Source organism: Mytilus edulis, chromosome 1 (assembly GCF_963676685.1).
Source record: "Mytilus edulis chromosome 1, xbMytEdul2.2, whole genome shotgun sequence".
In the NCBI taxonomy this organism is placed as follows: domain Eukaryota; kingdom Metazoa; phylum Mollusca; class Bivalvia; order Mytilida; family Mytilidae; genus Mytilus; species Mytilus edulis.
In genome coordinates, this window is record NC_092344.1 from 81,890,640 (window position 1) to 81,907,420 (window position 16,781).

The 16,781-nt window shown below is 31.7% G+C and overlaps 1 protein-coding gene across 1 annotated transcript; it reads left to right on the plus strand.

The window, feature by feature from the left end:
- Nucleotides 1-381: 381 nt before the first annotated feature.
- LOC139491919 (beta-1,3-galactosyltransferase brn-like) lies at nt 382-1,837 on the plus strand. Its single transcript, XM_071279851.1, has 2 exons — nt 382-492; nt 691-1,837. Exons 1-2 carry the CDS (start codon nt 428-430, stop codon nt 1,670-1,672), a joined length of 1,047 nt encoding a protein of 348 aa, XP_071135952.1. The 5' UTR covers nt 382-427; the 3' UTR covers nt 1,673-1,837.
- Nucleotides 1,838-16,781: the final 14,944 nt, after the last annotated feature.

Below are 16,781 nucleotides of genomic sequence, written 5' to 3' on the forward strand. Positions count from 1 at the left end.
AAGTTAACAAAATCCCTAACTTAATAAGTTATCAATATTACAAATATTACGCTCATTAAAACCCAAAACGTCGGTACAGACACGGGCATAGCGAACAACTTGTACTACATTAAGAAGGTGACAATGGAACGTCAAGTATATGTTTGTTTTATTTAAGCAATGATCGAAAGGCAAATTTTCAAATGTAACATTATACACTACTAGAATTGTATGCGTGTTACATGACCTAATTCAAATGGTCATCATGGATACATAACTTTGAAAATCAGTTTTAATCGAATTTGATTGAACCTATTTACATTATAGTTTCAATTCAAATTTGCTATATATTTGTTCATTGCAATAATTTTGTACATATTCTTAAATCTAAACTCACTCATCCTGAAACATGAAATGGACTAAAGAATCAATCTTTCATAACTGACAAATGCAGTTTACAATGTTTGATTACGATTATGTGTTTACCAAACATCAAATTCAACGCAACAAAAAGTACGTATTTTACCTCTGAATTACTCTATATATCTGATAACATTCAAATCATAGAATATCGAACATCCTAACAGTTTCGTTTTTCTTTATTTGTAATTTACAACGAATTATTCTATTTTAATATCAATACTTTATTCATTGTGCTTTGTTAAATCATGATGACAAGTTTTAGTGCAATTCTGATTTCTTTTTTTCCAGGCGTATACTTTACTTTCTCTGCATTTTAGTCATCATAATATATCTATCCAACGCAAATAACAAAAGAGAAAATTACCACTTTGATTTCGTTTATAGTAATCTAAGTAGAATAATAGCTGAGATCGAGAAAACAGGTACAACATCAACAAAGCCATTAAATAATTTAACTTCATCTTATAGACTACTGAGAAATCCTCGTCATCAACAATGTCAATCAGAATCTTGCCTGACTTTTGATATCATATACCTTATCAAATCTGCTGTCTTAAACTTTAGTCAAAGGAAGGCAATTCGTGAGACATGGGGCAAAGATGGAGATATGCACATACTAACAATATTCATATTAGGATATAGCGGATCAGTGCAATCACTTATAGAGACAGAATCCATAATTCATGGTGATATATTGCAGTTTGATATGCAGGATATATATGATAATCTCGTGTATAAGACAGTTTTCTCTATTGCTTGGTTATGTGATTCGAACATCAATACAAAATATGTCCATTTTGTCGATGACGACCGGATGATTAATTCAAAAAATCTTCTAAAACTAGCATTAAAAAATTTACACAAGTTTGACATGAAAATGATAGGATATAAAGCTAACTTTGAAAAACCTTACCGCAGGAAAAATTCAAAGTGGTATATATCTGTTACGGACTATGAATTTGATGTATGGCCACCATACATAATTGGTGGTACAATGATCACAAATTTGCACGTGATAAAAACACTAAGAGAAGGGATACCATTTTCTAAAGTAATTCGAATCGAAGATGCATACATCGGTATATTGGCAAAACTGCTCAGTATTTCATTGGAACATAATAAACACTTCACGCCATTCTTCATATCAGGATATGAATTGATTAACAAAATATCTAGTCCTGATTACCGCAGCTACAATACGATGAAAAGGGAATGGAAGGTTCTAAATTCAGTCAGCAATCTCACTATCCGCAGGAACGGTAACTCATAATGAAAAAATCAGTTGAATTGAACATCGTGGGAATTACTTTTAGCCCATAATTTTAACAAAATATAAAAAGAAACTAATTTCTTTGTAAAAATAATTCATCTATGTAATAATGATTTGTATCTTCATTAGACCGACGGAAAACAATAAAGACAACTTTTTTTATAATTTTGAGCATGTCAATTTTATCTGAATGGGTCTTCTTTGTTTTTTTTTCTCACTTTATTATAAGACTGAACAATCAATCACTAATTTTCAGATTCATCAGAAGTGTAAAATTCAGTACTGTTAAGAATTGTTTTTGCAGTCAACTAATATAGAGAAAACAACAAAATGTTAAATTTTCGATTGCCTATACCGCATATTAAGCTATCAAAAGCCCCTAGATGACACATGTAAAACAATTCAAACGATAAAACTAAAGGCAAACTCTATCTAAAAATATTGAAAAAAGAAATGTGTAACCAAGCTAACCCTCTCCTAACAGTGATCTCTAGAGATGTTTTTTAGATAATTATTACAATAGATGTATGTTTCATTATAATACTTTATTCTGATTGGCTAACTGCATATCACGTGTTATTCCTCAAGCAATTGCATTACTTAATAAAACTTTTCATTCATGATAACACGTGGTCCCACAATAAAGTGCACATGTGAATTAAATAAAAAAATTATAAAATTCGTGTTTTCATGAACATAGAAATTGTAATTATAAGTATTGAATGCTTCTTTTTGTAACTTCATAGGGTTGTAAAAGCGTTGACCGTGAGTAATTTTTAGAATGAAGCGCTTCCGCGCTTCATACAAAATGTACTTCGGTCAACGCTTTTACACCCCAAAGAAGTTACAAAAAGAAGCATTCAATTATTAATTAACATTAATTTTATAAGTTGCCCTTCCAAAATGATATTTTTCCGTCGGTTGATAAAAGGTAATGATTTTCTGGGAAAACCAACTTTCGTTTTGGTGAATGTGGAAGCATATTCAATTGTATCTAGGTCCAAAGTAGTGTAAAATAAACGTTTAAGGAGGTTCGAGTGTATACAAATTTCAGAAAGAAAATAATATGTTTCTTTCTTTACAAATTTTATTCGTGACCTTAAATAGTTGTTTCTTTATCATATGGTATAAAAATCATTCAAAAAAATAAACTCGTGTTGGCGCCAGATTACTTTTAAAAATGTATATATCATTCAAAACGCTCCAAATTATCTCCCTGTGGTACAAACATGTCATTTTTCGGTATTAACATTGGAATATCTTTTGTAAGTCATCGGTGACCTATATTTTTTTTATTATTATTTTCAAATAAGCTGCACTTAAACTAAACTATTGTAAAATTTGAACGATTTCTGTAATTAAGGTCTATTTTTATTTCGATATTACCTCTGTTTCTCCTGTTAGTTCAACAGTAAAAAAATACCTTTACCAAAATGTGTGCCTCTTTCGGATGCAGATTGTGAGCGTAATTGAACGGTGACCCCATTTTTGTATTTAATTTTTCTAATAAGTATACGATAAAGTTCATTTATAGAAAAATATAGCGAAAACCTATATTTAAAAAAAAAAGCCTTTAGACCTGCGAGCCCCTTTATTGAATTGAATAAGCAGGTTTGGGTATAGTTTTGAATTAAAGAAGCAAGAAAGACTGCAAACGGTGAAAAAGGGGAGGTTTGTGCGTCATTCAATGTGAGGTTTGATTCACAAAACATATCTGGCCTTCGATAGTCTTGTTTTTTCCCCCAAATTTAATTCATTTATATTTTGGATTTAAGTGTGACGTCCATTTTCACTGAATAAGTACACATTTTTTAGGAGCCAGCCGAAACCTGCGTCCGGGTGCAAGATTTTCCCGACGTTTTGACTGTCTATTGGTGGTTTTGGGCTGTTGTCTGCTCGATGATCAGACCATTGACTCTTTTACACGTTCCCCTTTTCCATTTTCAATGTCATTATCTAAATATGCATTTTAGGCTTGTTTCACACACATGCAGGTAAATAGTCGAATAAAAATTCACATATCTTTGGTCATTATCGTTCTTTTCATTATACTACTCATGTTTGATATGAGATGATACCACACACAATGCATGCGTATAAACCATTAAGGTCATAACGATATTTTGCTTTAAACAAGGAAAAAACCTAAGAAACAGTTTAAAATTAAAAAATAGTGACGGCAATTTGAAAGTTTAAAACACCTATATTGAAAAAAAAAATCATATCCTTCTACTTTTTTTTCAAATTATATTACTGCAAAGTGTTCCCTCAACTGTTCTTGTCATACGTAAGCATCAGTTATTCAAAAGACACGTTAAAGATGGTATTTGCCAATCCGTCTTAATAATAAAAATGGAATGATATTGCATATAAACATGCATAGCCTATGACGAAATTTAAAATAATGTTTAAGCCAAATCTTAAATACTATTTGTTGTAAGAATCCTATAATTTCCCCAGTGTAAAGCATTTTGTAAGTTAATCTCATTAGAATGAAACAATATGTTTCATGGACTTTTATCGCTGTTCGAGCTCTCCTTCTGGTTTATTGTGCAATGTGAGCTACTCTCATCCTTTGGCATCTATCGTCACTTGCACAAATACATTTTCTACTCTGACCTGCCTTATACTTGAACAGTCCAAATATAATTGACAAGCAGATCACAGTCCAGATCTTGGTACCAGGATTTAATTAAGTATGACTGTTTTTGAAGTTCTTGTATTTTGATTGTAAGAGTACATATCTAACTTGCTCTGTGTTTTTAAGGACCAGGACCAGGATGAATACTACATCATACTAAATTACCTAAGTACACAGTATAATAGCAGTATATCTTGCATACTTCCTATTTTAAAACTTCACCTTGATGATCGTGATTTTGTATCAAGTAATGCTTCAAATAGTCGTCATAGTATCTTTTGTCGAGGTCAGAACCTTTCTGTAACCATCTTGGTTATCTTACTTTATGTTTTGGCATTAAATACAAATTGAATAGTATTTAGACATCTAGTTGTTCAGTGTTCATTTGGTGTAGCATTCCATGAAACTTTCTATCAGAGATGTTGAATCCAAAGTTCAAAAGAAAATATAGTTTTCGTATTCGAGTATTCTCGCAATGTGTCCTTGATGATACAAAGATTTCGAAATTTTGTATGCAACTCTGATTAAACTTTCAAGTACACAATACATATTGTCTTCATCGTCTTGATGTTTTAGTGTTTCGGTTCAAGTGAGTGAATGTAACCTTCACCATATGTATTCAAAACATGAAATATTTGGTTCCCTAGCTTTTCAGAAAAAAAAAGCAATCTCTCAAATGAAACTAATGATAGTTGTCATTTGTACATTGTTTACAACTATATCCATTCAATATGTTTTTTTTTTTCAATTTCAAACCACTGTTGGTACAACAATACCATGTGTTTTATGTAAATCTGAACGTTCTAGTGTAGCTTGTTCCTCCAGCAACCCAAATCTGCTTTAACTTTACATTCAACAAATGCATGAACGCCATTGGTATGGTAGACACATTGCTATGACAGACACCCAGTAACAGTGTCGGTGGGCTTGTGCTTGAAAATATATCTTTGGTAATTGCCAACGAATTGTCGAAGACCATTGTACGTATTGATGATTTTATTCAGTTTACTGTTTCCTTATTTATCAACTCAGAAGCCTCTTTCCTCTGCTCAATTTCTGTGATAAATTTGGAAATGTCAGTTTTTACAATATGCAATTTCAAAAACATTTATAAGCCTGTTAGAAAACAGATTATCTTGAGAAGGTTTCTTGAAAGTCTAATATGATTGGATTTTGTCTACTAAACTGGTACTTAAATATACTTTTTTAGTCCCATTCATTCTCACTAAAATTCGCCATGTAATTGATATGAAGTGTTTGATAGTTATTTTCATTAAAGGCTTTTTTACCAAATGGCGGTACAAAAGAGATACGAAAGATACCAGAGGGACAGTCAAACTCCTAAATCGAAAATAAACTGACAACGCAATGGCTAAAAATGAAAAGAACAAACAGACAAACAATAGTACACATGACACAACATAGAAAACTAAAGAATAAACAACACGAACCCCACCAAAAACTAGGGGTGATCTCAGGTGCTCCGGAAGGGTAAGCAGATCCTACTCCATATGTGAAACCCGCCGTGTTGCTTATGTTAATATAACAAATCCGGTAAATAGTCTAATTCGGTAGGTCACATTCATTAAAGGGAAGGTGATTGAAGTTACGACGTAAGGAACATATTCGATATCATTTGTGAAACGGTTATTCCATAACAGTCAACCAACTCGTGATGGCGTCCATAAAATTCACGAAGAGATGATTTCAACTTCACCATTTGGAACACTTATTTTAATAGTTTCCTTGTGAGCAACAACCCTCTATCAAGAAAATCATGATAGGAAATGCAAGCACGGGAATATCGTATCAATTGGGAGATATATACACCGTATGCAGGTGCTGCTGGAATGTTGCTACTTAGAAATGGAAAGTTCACAATTGGAAAGCTAAAATCATCTCTTTTATAGTAAAAATCGACCCTCATTGTCAATTTCTAGATATGAGGCCGATTTAAATGTATCTGTTGTATCCTTTATCTCTAGTTCAATGGGATAGATGCATTCGACATTTCTCATCAACATTCTAATATATATTTTCAATTTTCTTTCGATAAAGACCTTTTGACATTTCTGCAGCAATTGTTTTGAAGACAGCAAACTCATTCATATAATTAAAAATGTACGTTTTAACACCCCGAAAGGTCACAAACGTGTAAGCATCTACAGTTCTGATTTTTTTTCTTTTTCGAAAGTTATAGTTTTTGGTTATCTTTTTGATGGCATTATCTCCTTTTTACAGAGGATGACCTTGAGGTCACTCCGATGTGTTGTTATCGCTTAAATTTCCGTCATGCATAAATTAGTCAAATTAGTTTTGGGTTTTCAACACCAGTGAAAAAAGTGCATTTTCATACCTGCGATTTCTGTTCTCCGGTTGTACGATGTTTCAACAAAATATGGAATCATTTCAGTTGTTGATTTAGTGGTGAAAATTTGACTGAATTATATCTTAATAAATACGATTTTATATGTTTAATTGGTATTTCAGAAAGAGGTCAGGTGCTCTTGTTCATTCATAAAATTATCGTTCATTCATAAATTTATCGTAAAATAAAAATCACTACACAGGTTATACGTGAAATGACCACCTGTAATCTAAAAATAGCGGTCTCACTAATAACGACAAGAAGAATTTTAGCGACAAGAAGCGTCAAGAACGGACAAGAAGAATCAATTAAGCGACAAGAAGACTATTTAGCGACATGAAAACTTCTCGTATCGCATGAGGATGACACATATCAAAAGAACAATTATGTGTGGGACTTAGTTTTAAAAAATGATGTCAAAGTAACACTATGAAAATATTTTTAGTAAGCTGAAATATATATTTATTTTTTACATGTTTATGTCTTGTAAGTTATTTTATTTCTGTCCCATTTTTCAACATTAGCGTCTCGAAAGGTGAAATGTTTTAACTGAATGGTTAATTTAAATTAATTATGAAAATTGTTAAAATTAAATAAATAAAAGTAATTATTGCCCAGTTACAAACACTACCAGGGGATAATCCATGATTACCCCCAACTTTAGCCTGGTAAACTTGTTGTCTCCTTGTGAAATATAAAACATATTAAAAATGATTTCCTGCTTAAGTCTTTTATTGATATAAAGTCAAAACCTTCTTGCTTTTCACTAGAAAACCATGTCCTGTCAGGTTTAATTCTTATATATGTAGATGAAAAATAAAAGTCCCCAAAACATTAACATGCATATGGCAGCAATTGCTTTAACAGCTTTTAAGGCTTTGATTTTTTTTACAGAAGAGTGTCCACCATGCACTTGCACTGCACTATAATAATAGTAGTATAGAATACTCATATACAAATAGATGAAAATTATAAATACATGCAATCGTAATATTAATAATATATATAACAACAAACCAGTGTATTCTCTACGACTCTTATTATATAAGTATAATAGTCCAAGGTATACTGATTTCTTGTACTACAATATAATAGTTATTACGGTGAGGTTGAATTTCCTGTCATTTATTCATCATCCAAGCACGAACTTGTATCAGAAAAAATATCTCTGTAAATTAACCCAAGTTTCAGGTATAGAGATGTGATCTGTTTCTGTGACATGTGCTTTTGACCATCCACAAGAACCTGCGGTCATCCGATGTTCAGTACTTCAGTACTTTGATTTATATATGTTTTCTAAGAATCTTGACTAACCCAACAACTTTAAACACTGTTTCGTTGTTATCTTTTTTCAAATTAGACTTTTTGAAACTTTGGTACTAGAACTTCTATTTTATAATCTGAAACAAAAACACCTTTTATTAATTTAATTGTACAATGTAGGGAATCTTGAACATAATAGACAAATGTCACTTCCTGAATACTGTATGTTGCCATTAAGATGCTAGTTTATTTGATGTATAATTTTTCTCATGTCATTAACATGATATATCCACAGCTCTCATTTAAACCCTCAACAGGGGCTTGCTATCGGTGCAGGGGGCCGAGGGTCTAATCCATAGCCAAATAAAAATTTGTATTAGCAGCTATTAGTGTCTTTTTCGCTTAGCAGTCGATACTACTGGTTTTGGTTTATTCTTCAAAATTCCGCCAAAAGCCAAAGACGTGCCTATACTTTAAGATCGATTATTAATAATAAGAATTCATGAACCTTAAGAAATCTGACATACCAAAAATTTGCATTTCTGACGCGAAATTTTCAATTTGCATTTATCCGTATCAGATCCGTTCATCATCCGTTTTTTCCGTTATACGTCCGGTAGAAGTCCGTTTCTCATCAGTTCAACATCCGTTTTATCCGTTAAACGTCCGGTAGAAGTCCGTTGGTGAATTTATCTTCCAGACCTCCAACGGATGTATAACGGACACGTAACGGATACAAAACGGAAACGAAACGGACGAGTACCGTACATAACGGACGCCTAACGGACGTTCAACGAACATTTCATCCGTTGGACGTCCGTTCAAAGTTTTGAACATGCTCAAAATATTCCACCGGACAGAACGGACGCCGACGGATAAAACGTACGCTTAACGAACATGCAACGGATATGGACGGACGTCTAACGGATAAGAACGGACGTCTTACAGCATGAACGGATTGAAAAAAAATTATCCGTTAGGCGTTCGTTCGAGCTATCCGGTAAGGTGTGACCGAGGCTTATGTAAAACATTTATTGAATTGATATAAATAAGATAATAGATAACGAGAATACTATAAATTGTTTCCATAAACATTGCATCAGTTCCAATTAATATTTGTCTTATAAGAAACAGCAATACTATTTTTGCTATATTTAATCATACAATAAAAACAATTGAAGGCATGTAAACTTTAGTGTTCTTCTCTTGAATATATCTCTTATGTAATGCATTCTTTTGATTTTAAAAACGATTTTTCTCATTAAGATTTATTTATATGAAAATGTCTTAAATATATATCAGTATAACTTCATCTAAAAATGATACAGAGAAACAGAACTTTTCTTTTATCAAAAGTTAGTGGTAGGAATAATTTCAAAAACATACTGTACCTTTACGTTAGCTGTCTGTCTGTTCTTCATGTACATTTTGAAATATGTTTGTACAATATACACTTCTATTTGTCTTGTGGTCAATGGTCTAATTGCCATGATTACAGATAAGAGTTTCACATCGAGTCATCAGATCAGGCTGATAAGAGGTTGTAATATATTAACATCAATAAATTATTGCAACGGTACCTGATATGTCCTAAATTTTAGGGTTTACCCTAAAACTATATAAAGCTATATCGTCTGGGAATATTATACTCGACTGACTAACTGTCAGTATATTATGTTAGACGTCCTTTGTATCATTAATCGGCAAAGATGATTCTTAGAAACTTTGAAGGTTCAAACTTATACCATGTCTTATACATCCGGGTACTGTAGAACTTTCATTTGAACAATCCATCGAAAATAGAATTGTAAATCCAAGGCAAATGAGGTGAATTACTAGTACGTGAAAACGATAGTTTAGACGGTACAAAAATGGGAACAAAGCACCTTATAAACAATGTTGTTAATCATATTTATATTCCATCAAATGGACATTTTCCCAATGCGTTGGACAACTTTTTATCCCACCTTCAAGTAAAAAGAAAAATCATAACAAAATCTTTTTTTTATGATGCCTGGTTTTATATAGATCACTAAGCGCAAAATTTTAAAGCATTATTGTATATTTATGTAAAATTATTTGTCAGTTTCTAAAAAATGAGGGCTTGGTCAGGGTACGAAGGTTCGATTCCTTCCATAAACCTTAGTCAATATTATCTGGTTGCAAAGAGGTCAGATTGCTTAGTGGCCCACCCTAACTTAGCCTTTTTCCAGGTTTTTGGTAATGCCCCAGGTGAAAGAACATCTCGGTTCAAACGCATCAATAAAGCTAAACAAGTTTCCAAAGAAGAATGGTACAAAAAGTGGAGCAAATTACTATACAGGGACAACTATGAAGTGAACAAAAATACACGAGTGTGTTCAAATCATTTTGGATATGGTCAGCCACGTGAGTTAGCACCATATCCTTAACTTCATATGAAATGGTATGAAATAACAACTCTAAGACTACTTCTCATGAAAAACACAATTCCTGAAACCCAGCTGGCTGAAAATGACTACCAGCTTTCAATTTCAAAAGGGAAAAAGATCTTGAAGAAAAAAAATCATTTGGTATAATTAGCATTAGACATTAGATAAACTTGTGCTACATACAGAATTGGGTTCATATTCTTTGTTTTGTTGGTTACTTGATAATGTAAGGGTACCAATTTCAAATATAAAGCACTGCAATGGTGAGGATCCTCATGAGACAACAAGCTACCAAGAAAATAATGCTAAAATGCCTGGACCAAAGCGCAAATTATCCTTCGAAGATAACTGTTGACTACTCTAATGAATCTAAGGTTAAATTTGAACCAGTAAGTTATGGCCTATAAGTTATGCAACAGGTGGGAACATGTCAGATGTTGAACTTGTTAGATGATGTTGCATTTTTGATTTATTTGAAAAAGGTGACGAAGTTATGGCAGATAAAGGCTTCAACAATAAAGATGACTTTCTACTAGAAGATGTTGAACTAGTAATTCTAGCATTTGCAAGAAAAAACGTTCAGTTTAGGGAATCCAAAAATATCAGCAATACTGAAATTTCAGATGCTCGGATTCATGTTGAGCGTGTTATTAGACGAATGAAAGATTTTAAAATCGTACAAAGACCAATTCCATTGATTTTAAGTCATTTAGATGACAATATTGTTTTCGTCTGTAGTTGTCTTGTAAACCTGCCTGGTGTGTTTGTACCACTACACACAAGTAATAAGTCAGAGTAATGACAAGCTATGAAGTACATCTATATGATAAGTTTATGCCAAAAATTCTGAAAATTTAGTGGTGACTTTGATAATTTTTCCATACTTTTGTGTACATATTTTTTTTATTCCTGTAGTTTCTACATAGTGCCCTGTACAGTCTGATTTTATTTTGTTTGGACTTGTTTGTTTGCTTTTTGGCCTTGAATGTTTGTCCCTGATATTTTATTAACTGTGCATTTGCATTCAGGTATCGCAATCCTAATTTATTCGTTCATAGTGTGTTTATTTACGTTTTATGATTGAGTTAAGCCTTCTAATTGATATTTTATCGTGTTGTTTTCTAGACAAGACAAGACAAGACAATATTTTATTTAAGTCTCACCTCTTCATTATATAAAACATACAAACAGTTGATAAAACAACATCATAAAAACATACAAGAGCCACTCTAAAAAGAGTTATGGGAGACTATCTAAAAAGTATATACAATATTTACACTAAATTAGCTATATAAAATACATTTTCTTTTCAATAAAATGTCATTGCAGATTTTGGCAGTATAAAAGTACATATTTTCATTTGTGAATAAAAATATAAATTTATCGTCATCAGACAATTGCATAAAATTAACATTAAATAGAGATGCTTGATAAAACAAATAACAACGCAAATCTTCATACACAGGACAATTCATTAAAACATGTTTTTCATCTTCAATTAAAAGATTTTCATTACAAATAGTGTTATAACAAATTCTATTTTCAACTAAAAGACCTTCATACCTTCCGGTCTCAATTTTCAAAGGAGCCGTACCACTTCTAATTTGGCATAGGCACTCCTATATTTACCAGGTATAATTTTTAATAAGTAATTTTCTTCACCAAATTCATTTTTGAATAGTCTATGAGTACGTAGTTTACTACGCTCGTTTGACATTAAATCAATATACCATTGCTCTTTAAATCTATTGAAACAGATATTTTCAATATTTTTTATAACATGTTTATCAATAATCAAATTAGTATTACAAAAATGTTCCATATCAAGTTCTTTAAACTTTGTATGTACTCTGAAATTCCAATTTTTCAGTCTATTATTGCATATATTATTTGCCCATATAAAAACTTTTTTGTTTATTCTATTATCACACATTTTTGTAAATCTACTATAAGTTCTAAAAATACATGTCCATTGTTTTACAATACATGGCATCCAGCCCATATCACCATATAGGGCTAAGTTAGGTGTGTACTTTCCAACACCCATGAAAAAACGCATTGCCCTATTTTTTACAGCATTTGTACAAGAGTATTCTTAATTTACTTCCCCATATCGCAGCACCATATTCAATTACAGACATAACAAGAGTGTCAAAAAGCTTAGTAAAAGTAGAATATTCAAAACCACCATTTGCTTTACATTTAGCAATTAGTAAACCTAACGATCTGCTGGCTGATTTTGCTACAATTTTCGCCATCTCGTTATAATCCAAAAACTCATTTAATAATAAACCAAGATACATATATTTTGATACAATATCTAACTGGTTTCCGTTCAACATAAATTCAAAATTTGTTTGTGTCACAGATTGTGTTCTAAAATGAACAATTTTTGACTTTTCCATATTTACAATTAAGTCATTTACATTACACCATATACTTAAAACATCTAATATTCTTTGAAGGTCATTTTCATTTTCGGCTAATAAAACTACATCGTCTGTATATAACAATATACAAATCTTTTCACCATTTACATTTATACCAATATCTAAGCTCTTGATGTCATCAACTAAGTTATTTATGAAAATATTGAATAATAACGGCGATAATATGCAGCCTTGTTTTAGGCCAGAATTTACTCCAAACCAATCAGTCAAATTTCTATGTTGTGATGTTATGCTTTTGTTTCAGTAAACGGGAGAAGGTTTGGTACCATTAAAACGTTTAATCCCGCTGCAAATGTTTTCACCTGTCCTTAGTCAGGAATCTGATGTACAGTAGTTGTCGTTTGTTTATGTAATTTATACGTGTTTCTCGTTTCTCGTTTTTTATATAGATTAAACCGTTGGTTTTCCCGTTTGAATGGTTTTACACTAGTAATTTTGGGGCCCTTTATAGCTTTTTGTTCGGTTGTGAGCCAAGGCTCCGTGTTGTTAGGCCGTATATTGGCCTATAATGGTTTACTTTTATAAATTGTTATTTGGATGGAGAGTTGTCTCATTGTCATTCACACCACATCTTCCTATATCTATTACCCAAGGCTCTGAGTTAAAGGCTGTATTGTGATCTATAATTGCTAACTTAAAATGCATTTTGACTTTGATGGAGAGTTGTCTCATTGCCTTTGGCACTCATACAATGTACCAAATTTCATCTATGTATGTTTCATGTTCATGTACTACTGCAAAATTTGTTTAATTCACTCTACAGTATATGACAGCAACACATACATGTCTAATTAAATGTGTAAAATAAGAAATACAAACAATGATCAGTTTTTTTTTTAAAGTATATTGTTCTTTTACAAATATATAGTTCCTGATTTTAACTTCATATTATTTAATTTGAAAATGTTTAATGAAATGAACATTCTTTCAAGACAAAATCTTTAATACAAGTCTCTAAAATTAGAAAAAAACAACAAATTTACAGTTTGGAAAAAACAGGTGAAAAAAATACTGTGTACTAATGTGACTTTGATTAAAATTGTGAACTTAGTTTTCTTAATTTAGATTATCTCCCTTTCCGCACATTTTCAATTTTTTTTAATACTAACAGTACATTGATGATGTATTGATAGAAATACATGTAGTTGTACGTAATTGTTTGTATATTGACATCTACACCTATCATTTTACCTTATAAAGCTATAGTTGAATGCCATGCACGTTTAAAACGGTTTTATAATTAAAGTGTGTACAATGTACATCAAACATGTAACAAATATATATGAATATGTAAATTCTTATTTAGAAAAATCTTTTTTTTTGCTTTTGCATCTTTCACAAAACCAATTTCTGTATTTGGACCTCTCAACATTTTCATTCCGCTTTATACCAACACATTGGTGATATACCAATTGTCACATTTTGAGCAACACATCCTTTCTTCATTTAAAGTCAAAGGCTCGTCTTTACACTCATAGTTGCAGATAGGAAATACAATATAGCTTGATTGGAACAAGATACATGTATGTCAGCATTCTCGTCATTCATACATGTAGTTGCACTACCAGTTACTACTTCTGGGACAACTTCAACAATTTCTATATAAGAATTTGTCAATTGATCACTTTTTTTCCCATTATTTTGAAGTTTTTATAGTGTAATTTTACTTTATGTGTTAACAATTCGTGTACAATAACTATTTGTGAAAAAAACCTTTGCATTTATTTATCTCATTCATGGCAAAAAAAAATAATTTTGTCATCTGCTGCAACTGTCTTTTTACCACAAAATCGGCATACTTAGTGTTTGTTGCATACATCTGTATTTGTACTAGAGTATACTATTGATGTTTCTTGTCAAGACTGACTTGTTTATTGTCAGAATAATTTAAATACATGTGAGATTGGTCTGAGGTTGCCATTTTTGAATTGTGTCATTTTTACATTTTTTAGGATTTTTAATTTCTAAACATCCAAGACAGCAACAACCACAGATAATTAAACTGTCTGGAGTGGCTGCCAACCAAGGATTTTCTTTGCAAATGTGAAGACCTGTGCTTCGTACATTGAAATCTTTGTGTTTGCTTTTTGCATCTTTTCCTAATCTTTAATTGATTTTAATTTTCAGTCTCTACCCGATTTCAAGGATTTAACTAACATAAAGGTCCGTGTATATCTGCGTCCAATCGTTTTTTGTTTTGAAATATCAAAAACAAAAAACAAAAAACGAAAATGTTTTCATTTTTCGTTTTTGATTTCTTAAAAACCAAAATGAAAAACAAAATTGTTTTCGTTTTTCGTTTTTGATTTCACAAAACAAAAAACGAAAAACTAAAGTATTTTCATTTTTCAATTTTGATTTCTCAAAAACTAAAATCGAAAAATGAAAGTGTTTTCATTTTTCATTTTTGATTTCACAAAAACAAAAAACGGAAAACGAAATGTATTCAATTATAAATCTTTCCCCACACTGTTTAATTGTCATTCAAAAAATGACAATGTTGTCATTTGTCATTCATATAAAGGTCGTTAAAGTATACATGCACAGCGGTTGTCAGATCAATACTACTTTAATCGAAGATAATGTCGACGGATGCAAAAGTCTTTAGCAGTCGAAACAATATGGGTGCCTGAACTTTATTACTTTTAAGTTTAGAAAGGTCGATCCAAGATTATTAGAATTGATTTGATGACAAAGGTCCATCTGCCAGTATTTTACGAACTACGAGGACGATAATGTATTTTGCTTGCAAGATCAAATTTTCAAAATTTCCGCAATTTCACAATTCAAACTGGGATATTAAAGCCTTAAATTGGTTTGCCATTAGGAGCCTATAAGGTAGTAATTTTGCTTATTTGTGAAGACTATAAGGTGACATTAACTAGAGGCCGTTGATGGGGGATTATGGAATTGAGAATAGTGGACAAAAAATATAAATAATAGAGAAAATGAACCAAGAAATAAATAAAATAGAAAGAATAATGGTGTTGAAATGTAATGAGAAGAGAATAATTGTCAAAAAGTATAAAGAATAGAGAAAAATGGCCTCAGATATCAAAGAATACAGAAATTAAGAACCCCGAATCCAGACAATCATACCAGTTGCCTTAATGAACGTTAGTTTGTCTCTGGGAGATAGTTATTGGTTATCATACGGTTTCTCTTTATTTCTATGTCTATTAATTAAGAAGCGTGCTTTCATTATTTGCCAACATTTTATATATCACATTATAAAAAAGACTATTATTTTGCAAACTACCATAGATTTCCGGTAATTGTTCTGCATAGACCACACCACATTGGAGTCCCTGTAAAATTTTTTCAAGTGGACCTCAGTTACCCACCCTACCCCATCATTACATAAAAGTTAATAAACAAATGTTTACGGAAATACTTCTGTCCGCACAATGTGTAAAGGGGAGCTGGGTAGCTGATGTCTGCTGGAGAAAAAAATCAAGGTTGCTGTTTAGCTTATTTTTTTTTCAAAGATAGATCCAAAGTTGGTGTCGAACACCCAACCCCACCCTTACCGAAAATGTAATAAAAATTGTCCTCACTAGGTGCAAAGGGAAGCTGGGTAGCTTGGGTTTACAGTAGATATACCCTCAACTTAAGACCTACTTTAGAAAAAAAACTAAGCAGAACAACACCCTGGATTTTTCAACCCTTACCGGACAGTTAATAAAAAAATTCTGCGGCAATACTTTTATCTGCACTAGGTGAGAACGAAAGCTAGAGATCTAGGGCATACTTGATCAAAATAACAAGTTAATTTATAGCATGGATCAATCTTTTTTAAGCTAATGAATAATTTACTTGCCCACAATACTTTGAATACAAAGTCATATTTAAGCGAAATCCACTAGTTCAGAGGTAGAATGTCTTGTAAAAACAGTTTTGTGTGGCAAAAAAAAGTTAAAGCACGAGTGCAACTTTCTTTTCTTTTAATGCAGAATTATTATTACTTTTCATGAAC

Excerpts from the sequence above, each read along its gene's own strand:
- LOC139491919 (XM_071279851.1), top strand. The coding sequence starts at position 428 with ATGCAGTTTACAATGTTTGATTACGATTATGTGTTTACCAAACATCAA. Across the intron at positions 493-690 it reads CAAATTCAACGCAACAAAAA|GCGTATACTTTACTTTCTCT; the intron begins GTACGTATTTTA and ends CTTTTTTTCCAG.